We start from the raw sequence: 16,240 nt of genomic DNA, 5'->3' as shown, positions 1-16,240 counted from the left end.
GACAGAGAGACAGAGAGAGAGACAACAGAGAGAGAGAGAGACAGAGAGACACAGAGAGAGAGAGAGAGACAGACACAGAGACAGAGAGAGAGACAGACACAGAGAGAGACAACAGAGAGAGAGAGAGACAGAGAGACACAGAGAGAGAGAGAGAGACAGACACAGAGAGAGACAGAGAGAGAGACAGACACAGAGAGAGACAGAGAGACAGAGAGAGAGACAGACACAGAGAGAGACAGAGAGAAAGAAAGACACAGACCAGCAGCCTGCAAACAAGTCATTCCGAAGCCCGTGTTCCCTGTGTTCTCTCTGTTCTCTGTGTTCCCCATGTTCTCTGTGTTCTCCACGTACTCAACGTTGTGTTCCTCATGTTCTCCACATTCTCTATGTTCCCCATGTTCTCCACGTTCTGTGTTCTCCCTGTTCTCTGTGTTTGTAGTAGTAATAGTAAACTGATGAATTATGGATCTCTGTGTTCTTCACCTCTTTCTGCTGACGTTCCAGCTCCCTCATTCGAATGTCCCTCGCCTCTGCACGGGCCGCCCTCTTTGCTGCAAGCCTCGCCTCCGCCTGAAACACACACACACACACACACACTCACAGGTTAGACACCAATACACAGACACACACAGACACACACACACACACACACACACACACAATGTGTTGCATCAGACTAATGTGTCTGTTCTTCAGTGTGAGTCTCTGCTCTGTATGCAGGGACTCAACAAAAACATGAACTAACAGTTAGCTTCAGGGGGCTAATGCTAACAATAACAAACACAGTGAACTGTGGCTCACACTCTCTTCATCACATCAAAAGTAGTGATTGTGGTCAAAATACATAATTAAAAGAATATATAGAAGAATATTTAACTGTTGATTTAAAACTGAGGAGAAATAATTTCTTCTGAAAAAAGTAAACATGAAGAAAGGATCAAACATTCCAACATACAAATCACCAGAAGAGTTTCATTTTGGGACCAGTCAGACCTGTTAAAACAGCAACCTGCTGAGAAGAGGAAGGCAGAAAGTCCAGCCTTACACTCCAGTCCAGCAGGTGGCGACAAAGCGGCAGAAACTGTATTGTGAGCCAAAATTACAGCTCAAAGACGAGAAAGGACATAGATCGCGGGGAAATGGCTAATCAGCTGAAGTAATAACACCTGCACAGACTCTCGGCGTGTTGGCAGACAAACACGCAGACAGTGAAAGAGACATGGAAAGATGATTCAACTCACGGTTTCACCTAAAGATGCAAATGGTATGGAACTGACAATTAGTGATCAGAAAAGTTTGCTCATGTTTGAAATGCATTTATTTTTGTTGTATTAGTAAATGTTACATTTCATGTTGCTCAAATGTTTGCTTAATTGATAGGTGTGGAAGCTCTGATATGATTTAATTGACCTTGTTTAGGATTGATATGAAAGTAATATACTGAAGCAGGCAGTTTAATTTAAGTTGGCTGTAATTTTTTTTTTAAATGTAAGTAATTAAGAAATGTTTAATTTGAAGGATTAATGTCATTGATTTAGAAAAGCTTATATTTTGTACATTTTCTTTTGTGTCTTTAAAGGTTATCAACCTAACAAACTTTAACAAACTCTGAGAAACATTGGAAAATGTCTAATTGAAGCAGATTGAAAATAAATGAAGGGAAAGAAGAGTCAGTTGGGTTAGGGTTAGGGTTGTGCGTCCTTTAAAAGTGAACCAGGCCATTTTCAAGTTTGGGCAGGAGTTGAGCAGAACCTTAAAAAAACCTTAAATAGACAATAACATACAACATAACAGGTACATCATCATACATAACATCATATATAACACAGTGTCTATCAAACTGTCTATGCTGAGACACTAAACATCAGGCCAGGCTCTTTATCACTAACACACAGTCCATAAATATAGTGTGTGTGTGTGTGTGTGTGTGTGTGTGTGTGTGTGTGTGTGTGTGCAGACAAACACTGTCCACATTCCAGAACCTTCTTATCGTCTCTGACAGAACAACCTTCAGCTGTAACCTGTTCCTGTTTCCATGACAACATGAAGTAAAAAAAAAAAAAGTTTGATGCTGGACACATTCAGGTTTAGCAAGTTTGTTGAAAGTAAACAGTGAAACAAAGTGAAACACAGTGAAACACATCCATCCATCTTCTTCCAGGGAAAAAAGAACAACCAGAACATCTCATCTTGTTTAACCGTTTCCTGTGAGACGTTTATTAACTGTTTCCTGTGAGACTTTTATTAACCGTTTCCTGTGAGACGTTTATCAACTGTTTCCTGTGAGACTTTTATTAACCGTTTCCTGTGAGACTTTTATTAACCGTTTCCTGTGAGACTTTTATTAACCGTTTCCTGTGAGACTTTTATTAACCGTTTCCTGTGAGACGTTTATTAACTGTTTCCTGTGAGACTTTTATTAACCGTTTCTTGTGAGACTTTTATTAACCGTTTCCTGTGAGACTTTTATTAACTGTTTCCTGTGAGACTTTTATTAACCGTTTCCTGTGAGACTTTTATTAACTGTTTCCTGTGAGACGTTTATTAACTGTTTCCTGTGAGACTTTTATTAACCGTTTCTTGTGAGACTTTTATTAACTGTTTCCTGTGAGACTTTTATTAACCGTTTCCTGTGAGACTTTTATTAACTGTTTCCTGTGAGACTTTTATTAACTGTTTCCTGTGAGACTTTTATTAACTGTTTCCTGTGAGACTTTTATTAACCGTTTCCTGTGAGACTTTTATTAACCGTTTCCTGTGAGACGTTTATCAACTGTTTCCTGTGAGACTTTTATTAACTGTTTCCTGTGAGACGTTTATTAACTGTTTCCTGTGAGACGTTTATTAACCGTTTCCTGCGACCCCTCGATCCCATAGGGTCCGTCTCCGGCGCGTTCCGTCTGCGCCGCGTTTCTGGTCCGTCAGCTGTGTGAGCCCTTGCCCACAGGAAGTGTGTCTGGTCCGCAGCGGAGCGCTGGCCCAAGCAGCTGGATTCGCGAGATCACAAGATCGCGACAGAACTACATTATCGCGCGAGAATTGAGAAATCACACAATAACATCAATGTTAGCAGAGCAACACACAAACTACAGGTCAGTTTGCACATCCAAGGTTGATTATCTGCTAATTTGGAAATCATTCCGCGATTTTTGTGCTTCAACCATGGAGGAGTAAACTACTTAATTAAAAGTGTTCTTTTTTCGAGATTTCAGTGTGTTGATCTTAAAATAAACAGAAAAAACGGGATTCTGTACCGGTCTGAACATGGTGTTTTATTTTGAAATGACCGGATGCTGTATGCTGCTTTCGTGTGTGACTTCCTGTTTGGAATGATCTTCTCTGTTGAGCTTGACGCGTGTTTGAAGTGGCCTCCGTCAAAAATAGACCCGGCGCGTATCTTTAGCGGAGCAGAGCGGAGACACGCTTCTGAGACGTGCCGGAGATGGACCACGGCGCGTGCTGTGGAATCACTATCATTGACTTGAATGGGCGCGTTCGATCGCGGTGCACACGGAACGCGCCGGAGGCGGATCCTGTGGAATCGAAGGGTGGGCCTTTTATTAACCGTTTCCTTTGAGACATTTTTTGTGATTTCAGAGTCTAAGTATTAAACTCTGTGTGAGGTTTAAAATAAACTCTGACACAGTTTCAGTGATAAATAAAGTTTAGTTGTGAGTGAAGCAGAGACCCGAGTGTGAGCTGTGCACCTGTTGACTGTCTGACAGTGTGAGCTCTGTCTCTATGCTATCTATAGCTCTGTGGGGTGGGGAGGGGGGTGTAACCTGAGTAGCAGAGTTCACCATCAAACACCTCCAGCACTGAAAGAGTTCACCATGAGATCACCTGAGAGGATGATCACCAACAGCTCATGCCACACTTACTGTAGTTTAAATAAATAAAAAAATAAATAAAGACATTCTGAAACTGGGACAAGCTGAGCAATCGATCAAAAAACTAATTTAAAGAAATGTAAATAATCAAACTCCTCTTAAACAGGATTTCAAAGTCCAACAAACAATGAAACTGAATAAAACAACAAGAAAACAGCTGATGAATCAGTTTCTTTACTGTTGTCATTAATGGTCTCACATCACGGTGCAAATTAAATAAAAAGATATGGTAAGTTTTATGAAGGTCCAAATTAACGTTACTCTAATATTATACTGTGTGTTTATATGTGTGTGTATATATATATATATATATATATATATATATATATGCAGTACTGTGCAAAAGTTTTAGGCAGGTTGTCATGGAAACATGTGGTCAGAAAAAGAGGGGGACATGATGAGAGTCATAGCAGATGTAAGTGTTTTATGTATATGAATATACTACATATAATATAATACAGTACTGAGCAAAAGTTTTAGGCAGGTGTGACAAAATGCTGTAAACTAAGACTGCTTTCAGAAATGGAAGTGTTCATAGTTTCTTTCCATCAATGAACAAAATGCAGTGAATGAACAGAAGAGAAATCTAAATCAGATCAATATCTGGTGTGACCACCCTTTGCCTTCAAACCAGCATCAGTTCTTCTCGGTACACTTGCACACAGTTTCTGAAGGAACTCGGCTGGTAGGTTGTTCCAAACATGTTGGAGAACTAACCACAGATCTTCTGTGGATGTAGGCTTCCTCAGATCCTTCTGTCTCTTCATGTCATCCCAGACAGACTCCATGATGTTGAGATCAGGGCTCTGTGGGGGCCATACCATCAGCTCCAGGACTTCTTGTTCTTCTTCACGCTGAAGATAGTTCTTTTTAGGGCCAATCATACGCCTCCCTGATGGTATTGCATGATGGATAAGTATCTGCCTGTATTTCTCAGCATTGAGGACACCATTAATCCTGACCAAATCTCCGACTCCATTTGCAGAAATGCAGCCCCAAACTTGAAGGAACCTCCAGCATGCTTCACTGTGTTCTGCAGACACTCATTATCGTAGCGCTCTCCAGTCCTTCGGCGAACAAACTGCCTTCTGCTGCAGCCAAATATTTCACATTGTGACTCATCAGTCCAGAACACCTGCTGCCATTTCTCTGCAGCCCAGTTCCTATGTGTTCGTGCATCGTTGAGTGGCTTGGCTTTGTTTCCATGTCGGAGGCTTTTTGGCTGCGGCTCTTCCATGAAGACCACTTGTGGCCAGTCTTCTCCGGACAGTAGATGGGTGTACCTGGGTCCCACTGGTTTCTGCCAGTTCTGAGCTGATGGCTCTGCTAAACATCTTCCCATTTGGAAGGGAATAAGCTCGATGTGTTTTTCATCTGCTGCACTAAGTTTCCTCGGCCGACCACTGCGTCTACGATCCTCAACGTCGCCCGTTTCTTTGTGCTTCTTCCAAAGAGCTTGAACAGCACATCTTGAAACCCCAGCGTGCTTTGAAATCTTTGCCTGGGAGAGACCTTGCTGATGCAGAATAACTACCTTGTGTCTTGTTGCTGTGCTCAGTCTTGCCATGGTGTCTGACCTGTGACATGAAACTGTCTTCCACAGCCTCACCTTGGCAGCAGAGTTTGGCTGTTCCTCACCCAGTTTTAAGCCTCCTACACAGCTGTTTCTGTTTCACTTAATGACTGTGTTTCAACCTACATGTGAAACTGATGATCATTAGCACCTGGTTGGTATAATTGGTTGATCATACACCTAACTATAATCCTACAAAATCCCTGACTGTGTGCAGGTGTACCTGTAAGAACTGATGCTGGTTTGAAAGAAAAGGGTAGTAACACCAGATATTGATTTGATTTAGGTTTCTCTTTTGTTCGCTCACTGATCGTTTTGTAAATTGATAAAAATAAACAATTATTTATATTTTTGAAAGCATTCTTAGTTAACAGCGTTTTTTCATACCTGCTTGAAACTTTTGCACAGTGCTGTGAATATATATATATATATATATAATCTAATAATGTTAAAATGGGGTCAGTTCTGGTTTACGATGTGTAAAAGATTAACCTGTTGTAACACATTTTCATCATCATTTTAAAGCGATAAATTTACAGAGATACAAAGATACAAACATGGAATGGGTAAAAGATTCTGCATCCTCCTGAATCTAACTGACTCTGTATATTGATATTCTATTTGTTTTGTTCCCTGCAGACTGAACCTGATTACAAACAGAAAGTGAGTCTTCAGTAAAAATATGTTACAGATTAAATCTTTGGACTCTGAACATGAATCAGTGTGAGGATCAATGATTGTCCGGTTTAATGAGCTGCTTTAGATGCTGATCAGCTCAAACGTTTGATCGTCTCATTATAACAAATAAAATCCTGTCATGTTTATAATGTGGTTAATAATGTCAGGTAAATAATTCATTAATCAGGAAAAGAATGAAGAATAAACTGCCGATTTTAAACTTCTGTCAGACACATTAAACACCGACCCTTTTAACATTGAGATTATGCAACAACAACGTATCGAAGCTCTGCCGTTACGCCGCCTTTGACATTTTACATTGCACCAAGGACCACCGGCATGGAGCCGCCCCAGTGTGTGTTTTTACAGTATCGGTCCGCTGTTACTAATAGGGATGCAGAAATTTAACATTTTCATTTTCTCTCTGCATGCGGTCTAGCCTACAAAGGTTACGCAATGGAATCAATGCGGAGTGGGGATGTTAATAATTAACTTTTTAAATAAATGGATGGATGGATGGATGGATTTTATGGAGCCCAAACTGGGAAACTGTGGCGTTACAGCAGCAGGTTATCAAACCGACTACAGCACAGGAGAAAGTAAATGCACAGTAAAAATAACCCTAACACTAGAAGAAGGAAAATGTACATCCAGGAATTCTAACAGCAATATTAGATAATAACCTCAACTATATTAATCGAAAATATAAACATACATCTAAAATATAAACATATCTGAAAAGTAAACCTACTCAAGTAAATGTAAAATCTAAAACTAAAATATAACTTAAATGTAAACAAACATTACAGGGAGGTAGAAGTGATCATATACCATACAGTCTTCACAGTTGTAAATGTGCAGTTACAGTGTATAGGTTCTTAATGTGCAGATACATTGATTGAAGGCGTTAATGTAGAGTATTAGGGCCACATTGAGGGGAAAAAAGTCGTAATATTACGAGGATAAAGTCGTAATATTTTGAGAATAAAGTCGTAATTTAGCAAGAAAAAAAGTCATAATATTACGAGAATTAAGTTGAAATTTTATGAGAAAAACGGCATATTACAAGAAAATAGTCTGAATTTTAGGCTATGGTTAGCCTGTATCTTATTATGAAGGGTAATTTCAGAGGAGCATCGTAACATTACGATTTTATTCTGGTAATACTACGAATTTATTCTCGTAATACCACGACTTTATTCTCGTAATACCACGACATTATTCTCGTAATACTTCCACTCGTAGTTAATGTGCCATTACAGTGTACAGAGATGTTAACATGCAAATACACTGATGAAGTGGTACTAAATGTTCAATGATGAATCATGTGCAAAGTTTAGCAGGAGCTGAACAGAGTGCAGTTTGAATGAGACAGAGACATCAGGATAAGAGTTTCCTGCTCGACAGCGGTGAGCTGTTGTACAACTCTGTACAATATCAATGTACTACCTTGGGCAGGAAAGACTTCCTGTATCTGTCCTTGTGACAGCGGAGCTGCACTAGTCTGTTGGAGAAGGTGCTCCTCTGTCTGTCCAGCAGGTGGTAGAGAGGGTGGTCAGGGTTATCCATGATGGTTAACAGTTTGTCCAGTGTCCTCCTCTCTGCCACCTCAGTAAATGAGTCCAGTTTGCAGCCGATGACCGAGCCGGCCTTCTTAATCAGCTTGTTCAGTCCGTTTACATCTCCGATGCTGCTTCCCCAGCAGACCACAGAAAAGCACAGTGCACTGGTCACAACAGACGGATAAAAAGATCTCCACATCTTGCTGCACACGTTGAAGGATCTCAGCTTCCTCAGGAAATACAGTCTCCTCACCCCCTTCTTGTATACAGCATCGGTGTTGGCCTTTCAGTTCAGTCTGCTGTCGATGTTGACTCCCAGGTCACATCCTCTCCCAGAAAACACAGTGGTGGTGAAGCCGTCCTCTTTCTTCTGAAGTTGCCAGTCACCATCTCCCTGGTCTTGGTCACGTTCAGAAGCAGGTGATTTCTGTACTCCTCCTCCTGTCCATCACTTATACACCCAACCACTGCAGAGTCTTCAAAAAACTTTTGCAGATGGCAGGACTCTGAGTTTTACTGAGAGTCAGAGGTGTACAGGGTGAATAGGAAAGGAGAAAGTACCTTCCCCTGTGTAGCTCCTGTACTCTCCACCACTCCAGACTTAACACCGCCCAGGCAGACAAACTGTGGTCTGTCTGTCAAGTAGCCAGCAATCCAGGAGGTGAGGGGCGAGTCCACACCCTTCGTCTGCAGCTGCTCTCTCAGTAGTTGTGGCTGCATGGTGTTGAATGCACTGGACAAATCGAAGAAGGTGATTCTCACAGTGCAGCTGGTCCCCTCCAGATGTGAGCGAGCGCGCTGCAGCAGGTAGATGATGGCATCCTCCACCCCCAGGTGTGGCTGGTATACAAACTGCAGAGGTTCCAGAGATGATTTCAACTGCAGTCTGAGCTGAGTCAAGACCAGCCTCTCCAGCACCTTCATCCCATGTAATGTTCATCCCACTGGTTGATAGTCTTTGAGGTCAGATGGGGTCGTCTTCTTCGGCAGCGGAGCCAGGCAGGACGTCTTCCCCAGCACAGGTATTCTCTCCTGGTTCAGACTCAGGTTGAAGAGGTGTTGCAGAATCGAAGACAGCTGGCTGACACATGTCTTCAGAACCTTTGGGCTGATACCGTTGGGGATTTGGAGCTTTGCCTGGATGGAGTGTCTCCAGCTGTCTCTTAACCTGGCTGGTTGTTACATTTATGCAGGGGGCGGGGGGCAATTCAGAGGTGTGGCCTCAGAGTCCAAAGAGCTCACCGGGGGGGGTTGAGGGAGGGAGGGTGAGAGCATCGAGGTCAGTGGGGGTGTGTGGAAGTCAGGGGGTGTCATGTGTTGTCTGTGGTGGTGGAGGCAGCTGCTAGCTGTGAACCTGTTGATAATTAGGTTTAGCTCCTCCGCCCTCTCCAGGCTGCCTGTAGATTGTCTGTCTATCACCTTGAACCCCGTGATTTCCCTCATTCCAGTCCACACATCCCTGACGTTGTTCTGCTGGAGTTTGGCCTCCAGCTTCCTCTTGTAGGAGTCATTGCAGGAACAACAACAATGGTGCACGTGAACTCCCTCTGCAAATAATACGGGCGCATCCCAACAGCTAACAGTTCAATATCTAGGTTACAGAGACGTTCCTGACGTACATGAACGTGCCCGGGATTACCCCACCTCTCAGTCACATACAGTGCAAACCCACCACCTTTCTTCTTACTGCTCTTCATTACTTCCCTTTCGGCCAAAAAAGTCCTGAAGCCGGGTACAGCCACACTGTAATCTGGGATGTGCGCATGCAGCCATGTCTCGATGAAACACTTGACACTGCACTCGCGGTATTCCCGCTGGTTATGGATCAGCGCGCTGAGTTTGTCCGCCTTGTTGCCCAAGGACCTCACGTTCCCCATTACGATCACTGGTACAGAAGGTTTATGTTTCCTCTATTTAGCTCTCCTTTTAGCTCCAACTCTGCAACCCCGGCATCGCCTCCGCAGCTGTTCCGGGATTTCAGGTCTCGCTCCCGGCAGTAACACCGTCTTGGAGAGCGGAATCAGCTTATCGTGTGTAAACAATGCCCTCACTCCTCTCCACGCTGCTCTCCGTTACAAAGAGTGTAGATAGTAACAGACTAACGGCGAGAAAAGTTCCAAAATTGAAAGTAGCCATTACCACGTACTAGAGTGAACCAAAACTTGAAAAACACACACTAACAAAAATAATAAAGTTACAAAATTAAAGAAAAATAACACACATACCAAGAGCTGCTGCAACAGGCTGCCAACTAGCACGGCCCCGGAAACATAAGAACTGTTAACTGACAATAAGAATGTTGACTGATTAATGCTATCGGCTAATCGGTTAAAAAATGTGAAAAACAAAGCTTTTTTTTGCATCTCTCTGCTCCTGGGACATTGGTACCGTCGGAGCGGGTATTCTCTGTGGCGGGTCTCACAGCGTACCAGACTAACCCCACAGTATGTCGACATGTTGCTTTTTCTTCACCAACACCAGCAGACAAACTGTATTCTACATTATAAGGACTGGTGTTGGCCTGGCCTTTTTATTTTAAGTTTCCATAGCCTGTTGTTAACGTATTGACTGTTTTTGAGCTGAAACGAAAATGAACATTTACGCACGAGACACAGCAGCGTAACTCAGTAATTATTTTAATCTCCAGATACACCGTCAAGATCAGACAGGATGTTTATTATAGTTACCATCAAAGAAAGGTCGGCTGTAAATGTTTATTTACTTTTTTTTGCTGCTGGATTCCATGTTCGGCCCATCCAGTCGAGGCAGATGTCTGTTCAACATGAGTCTGGTTCTGCTCGAGGTTTCTGCCTGTTAAAGGAAGTTTTTCTGCCAATGTGCCGAATGTTGCTAAGTGCTACTCATGGAGATTCATGTTGGGCCTCTCTTTAAATAACAGAACAAAGAGTCGGTCTAGACCTGCTCTTTCTGTAAAGTGTCTCGAGAAAACTCTGGTTATGGTTTGGCGCTATACTAATACAATTTGATTGATTGATCACACGGCTGTATTCTCGAGTGCGTGCATAATGGACAGTGCCACAGGTAGTTATGACTGAGGATAATAGTAAATGTACCTTTTTAGTTGCGGGTGAGTGTGTGTCTGTTTCTGCGTGTATTAGAATGAGCGTGCATGATGGAGAGCATGTTGTCAGTCTCCAGCTGTTTTTCTCAAAATGATATTTAATTCTTAACGGTTAACGATTAATGACCATAACGAGGGTTGGTTATTGGTAAGTATTGCTAAATTTAGCCACCCTGATGCAGAGACAGTCTCTCTTTCCATTGCTGAACCGGTGGTGTGTGGCAATGTTGCCATGGGGATTATTTTTAAAACACGGAAAGCAACATGCATGATAGCTTTTTAAATAACCATTATTGGCCTGCATGACACAGGGAACTTACTGGGATGAAATGTAGAAAAACATGGGACTACAAAACGATTACTTGTTTGCACCCCTAGTAACTACCTCCGATGACGGCTCAGTGACGGAGCAACTTCGGCCCACCATTCCTCCTCCATGCATTTTACAGTAAAAACGAGGAGGAACAGTCCCAGCTTGAACTGGCAGTGTAAAAGGGGCTACTGACCCCTGAACTCTGAGCACCGTTGACCTGTTCTGTGTTCAGCTGCACACACACACATTCAGGTTTAGGAGCTAGGTGGTGTTCTGCTGCACACACACATTCAGGTTTAGGAGCTGAGCGGCGTTCAGCTGCACACACACTCGTTCATGTTTAGGAGCTGGGGGGGTCAGATGACTCATGTTTCTATGATTGGCCTGCACGAGTCCACAGGCTGAGAACGCTGCACAGCTTTAAACTCACACAGGAAGCCAAAGAGCCTGTTACAGTACAGGTACAGTTCTGCTTTGAAAGCAGGAAATCATTTCAAAGTTCACAAAATGTTTTTAGCTTTGACCTGAGACCTTGAGCTTCTTGGACATATTAAAGACTTAAAACAGCCTCCATGTTGTCTTGAAGAAGCTGAGGAATGGCAGCCTGCTGAGGAACACATGGAATAATCTGGGCATGTCCGTACAGGCTCGGCTGCTCCTCCAGAAAACACTAAAAACAGTGAGTCAGTCTGAGGTCTAAACAGCTGTCCTCAACTGCACCACCTGAACATACACTTGAAGTTCAGCCCCAGTCTAATAAGCATATCAGAGCTCTGAGACCCTTGCTGAGGTTTTTACTTTAATCTGTCAGCCAATCAGATTCCTGCTGATAATGCTGCTCATGTTTATTATACATGTGAGGTCCTGCAGCAGGTAAAAAACACCTGAGTGACACAATCTCCTACCTGAGCAGGAGAGCCCATATATTAAACATGGATAAATCATGTTAGCATTGATTTAGCAAAGCATGAATGGAGCACTGTACAGAGAAAACACACTTATATGATATTATAATAAAATGGAAATAAGTTATCTAAATATAGAATATTAATATATGACAGTAATATGTAAATAAATTATATGACACACTCATCACAGAGAGAATAGAATGAATGTGTGTGTGTGTGACGTTAACACAGACCCCGTTCAGACCTGGTATCAACCTGTGTTTTTTGTGAACCGATCACACCTGGACAGCCTCAAGTACAGGTGTGAACACACATGGGATGGATTAAGGACACATTGAGATCCGATCACTCAGGCCTATGGACTGTATAAAAAGATGGACGATGCGTCCCCACTACCTCTCATTGTACTTATTTGAAGTCAAGTATCCCTGAGGGGGGCGCTGCCATCCTGCACTGGTGACGTCATTCATCTGTGCAGTAGAGATTTTTAGAAGAACTAAATATAATGACAGAAACCATGTTTGAGAAAAATCTATCTCAAGCGTGTTTTGATTTTATAGTTTGACTCATGTCCCATCTGTTAACATGGAGGAGGTGGGGTTTATGACCTATACTGCAGCCAGTCAGCAGGGGGCGATAGAGAGGGTTTGGCTTCACTTTTGGGGGAGCTGTCAGGTCGTCCATCTTCTTATACAGTCTATGCTCAGGCCACATTCGGAGGGGGTCCAGGACACATTTGAGGAATGTGTTGAATTTTCAACACAGGACAATCCCGAACTGAAGACAGGGAGAGATGTGATCCACAAGCAGTTCAAAATAACGCTGCACGGGGAGGAGCTTCATATCGTGGATCTGTGGGTTAATCACGCAGATCTTTCTGTCTGTCACTGTTAACAGAGGCTCCAGTCTGCTGTGGAGTTCATATACAGCAGGGCTCGACATAAGCACTGGCCCGGTGGCCTGACAGTATGTTTGTAACCCCCGGGCCAGTAGATTAACTATTTAACTGGCCCGTTGTGCCAGTAGGATCTACAAGCCCACAATGTAGACAACATAGTAGCCCTCCCGAGATCCACAGTTCTGATGAACGGGACGAATTACTTTCTACGCAGAACCCCGCAGTAATCTCAGTCCGATGTCAGCATCACTGCAGGCACTTCGGCTGCTGCTGTCAACAACACGGTACACTACTCGCTGCACTCGCGACAGATCAGCTGTCATTCCAGAACAATTGACGTTAGCAAGCTACCGCGGACTAGTATAAACACAGACGTTTTAGTTTTCATACACACGCGAGGGAGATTTATTTCCCCCAACTCTGATGAGCCACTAAACACCCATAGCAGCGTTTCCCACACATAGAACAACAGGAACAGTCCGTCTGATATCACATAGTGCAGCTTTTAATGAGAGCACAGAGTAAACTGACCGCTGTGCATGCAGAGTCTGTGTGTCAGTCACCTGCTTGTAAACTGTAAACGTGCATGCGACGCTCCGGCCATCACAGATGCACCTGCGGGATGATCAAGGCAGATGGGTGGTTACGTGAGGTGGCAATAAGTGTGTGTATTCCCGTTATCAGCGGCACCTCGTCCCGTTGCACGTTAGCGCTTTGGCTACATAAACAGACCATTCACAGAGCGGACGTGCCGCGGACTGTTTACCTGTAATGGCCACAGGAAGTAGGAGATGGTAAGATTTCGTTTCAAAAAGTGACTCTCACGGGCTGATCACGCTGATTAAACATACATTTGAACAGCGTCAGTAATGGTAGGTAACATACTCAATCAATCCATTACTACTTAGTCATGCGGGTGTCAGAGTTGCTGAACCAAGAGTGGTAAAAGAAGCCTCTTTATACCCACATGATTATTTTGGTCTAATTTTATTAGTTCCACAATTGAACACATATTCATTAATAAAAACCCTTACAGAGAAACAAAATTTGACGTTAAAATAATACCGATGGCAGGGCCAGTGAATTTGTTTAGCTACTGGCCCGGAGTGCCAGTGGAAAATTGTGCTCATTGTCGACCACTGCACAGTATTTCATTGCTAAACACAGAGCTGTGGAGGAGCAAACACAGTTTTATATCTACAGTACATCTATATATTTTTTTATTATATGATGTTTTTTAAAGTCTAATGAAGGTGAACGAGGCTCTGTGTTCATTAGCGTACAGAGCGGGAAAGTGTTCATTAGCGTACAGAGCGGGAAAGTGAGATCTGACCACAAGTGGTCACTGAAGACGCATTTGAGGGGCTTGTAATACCGGGGGAAAAGCTGTGCTTAATGCTGTCCACCCGCGATCGGATCACCCAGGGCACATGATAATACCAAATGAGTCCAACAGGGCCACAGAGTGTGTTTGTGTGTGTGTGTGTGTGTGTGTGTGTGTGTGTGTAATGTGTGTCTGGAGTGATGTGTGTGTGTGATGTGAGACCTGACCTCCCGGGCAATGCTGCTCAGCGCCTCGTCCTCAGCAGAGAATCGATCTTTGAGAGGAGCTCGTTTCCTCCCGGAGCCGTGTGTCGTCATGTCTGCAGCTGAGAGACGTTTAATTGGGAAATATCCAGAAAAACACCTGAAACACCCGAAACAGTCAACACAGCACCGAGCAGACTGGAGACCTGAGGAGAAATCAGAGAGAAACGTAGTCCTTTAGGTCTGTAGAGCTGAGTTTTATTAATAATCTGAAATATGAATACAGATTTCAGTTAAATTCTCTCTAATCTCACTGACACACTGATGTTTTCTCGTATTTCACCTACATGGCTTTAATTAACACTAATTAACGTGCGACAGGAACCAGCTTCAATGAGCCTTTAAACATATAAACAACAAGTAATGAGTTCTACTGAGGGATTAAACTTTACTCTGTGACCGTATGTTCATTGATCACACCTGCAGAATCATACAGGTGTGTTCCATGCAGGTGTTTTAGTGTAAAGATGATACAGTGTTTTAGTGTAAAGATCATACAGGTGTTTTAGTGTAAAGATCATACAGGTGTTTATGATCAGCAGCTGGTACAGAGAGCAGAGAGGCTCTGAGACGTTAAAAGACATGAACCCTGAATAATCTGACTGAAAGAAGAGCTGCTAAGATATCAAAAAATTCAGATAATCCTTGTTAGGTTGAAAACAGGATGATAACTTACCGTTACCGTTCGCTAGCTACCGTTAACAAAGCAACTTTAGCTAACGGCGACGTCCTGAAACATCACGCTAAACGGTTCAGCCGCTCACAGAGCGACATTACTGTCATTTATTTGCTCATTAAGGGAAAGTGACAGTGTCTACCTCAGCTAGCTTAGAGCCAATGGACCGCCCAGTTAGCTTTAGCCTGCTAATGATACAAACGTTAACGTTGGCTAAGGTTAGCCAGCTCATTGGTAAACTCGCTAAGATAGCTAACCAGCATTTCGTCCTCCTGAAGTTTCCCTTTGAAAACTCCTCGTAACCTTTTAGCTTCCTACTCCACTTCTCCAGCAGTTTAACAGAAACAAGAGCTATCGACACTTGTCCTTTACAAACCAGTGACCCCACACGGAGACAATCTGTGAAGCTAACGCTAGCTGACCTCTTTAGCTGGGCAGTTAGCTCTGATAGCTGCGGGGCTAACCTGGCTCTCCTGAGAGGCACACAGGGCAAACTGGCACAGAACCTCCCGTCACATTTACCACCGCACAAAAAAACATTAGCTTTAAATCACCCGCGTTACTGCAGAGGTGTCCTCTTTCTCCCGCAGGTTTAGCGGAGAGCCATCCGGCTTCTTTTCAGGGACTGGAGGTGTTTTTGTCCACACTGACAGCTGTCATCAGTCCGCCTCTCCAGCGCTCTCCCTGCCCTCCTTACCCTGATTCCACACACACTGCTGAGCCTGGAGGACCCGGATGTCGGGAAAAATTAGGGTGTGATGCTGCCTTCACGGACAGTCAGACATTTTACTATCAACTGCGAGAACAGACCAGCAGATTTTCCACTGAGTGTTACTGCATACTTGTATAACTACACACCATGAGACTTTCCAGTATTTAGAGGCTGACAGCATGGAAAGGTTTCATTGGTAATGACGTCAACTGCTGCTTTTATTCTTACTATATAAATACGCTAATTTAATATAATTACACTACAGTCTATAAAACACTATGTATATATAATTACATTATGGTTATATAAATAAACCACTGTAGTATAAATAAACTACTGTATTGTTAATACTTACAAACTC

The 16,240-nt window shown here is 43.2% G+C and overlaps 1 protein-coding gene across 19 annotated transcripts in view; it reads right to left on the bottom strand.

The window, feature by feature from the left end:
• Window positions 1–15,865, bottom strand: part of lrrfip2 (leucine rich repeat (in FLII) interacting protein 2) — a 36,868-nt gene extending 21,003 nt beyond the window's left edge. For 18 of the 19 annotated variants that reach the window (XM_069677373.1, XM_069677377.1, XM_069677376.1 and 15 more), the window contains exons 1-3: window positions 15,722–15,865; window positions 14,456–14,637; window positions 484–570 (exon numbers count right to left, since the gene is read on the bottom strand). In XM_069677373.1, coding sequence (XP_069533474.1) covers window positions 484–570; window positions 14,456–14,545 — 177 coding nt within the window. In that variant the 5' untranslated portion in view covers window positions 14,546–14,637; window positions 15,722–15,865. The remainder of the gene's footprint in view (window positions 1–483; window positions 571–14,455; window positions 14,638–15,721) is intronic. The other variant, XM_069677374.1, reaches the window with a different exon arrangement.
• Window positions 15,866–16,240: the final 375 nt, after the last annotated feature.

Source organism: Semicossyphus pulcher, unplaced genomic scaffold, assembly GCF_022749685.1.
Source record: "Semicossyphus pulcher isolate SPU_LCO1_2020_fin unplaced genomic scaffold, fSemPul1.0.p SCAF_29, whole genome shotgun sequence".
Classification (NCBI taxonomy): Eukaryota; Metazoa; Chordata; class Actinopteri; order Labriformes; family Labridae; genus Semicossyphus; species Semicossyphus pulcher.
This window is presented reverse-complemented; position numbering and strand designations above follow the sequence as displayed.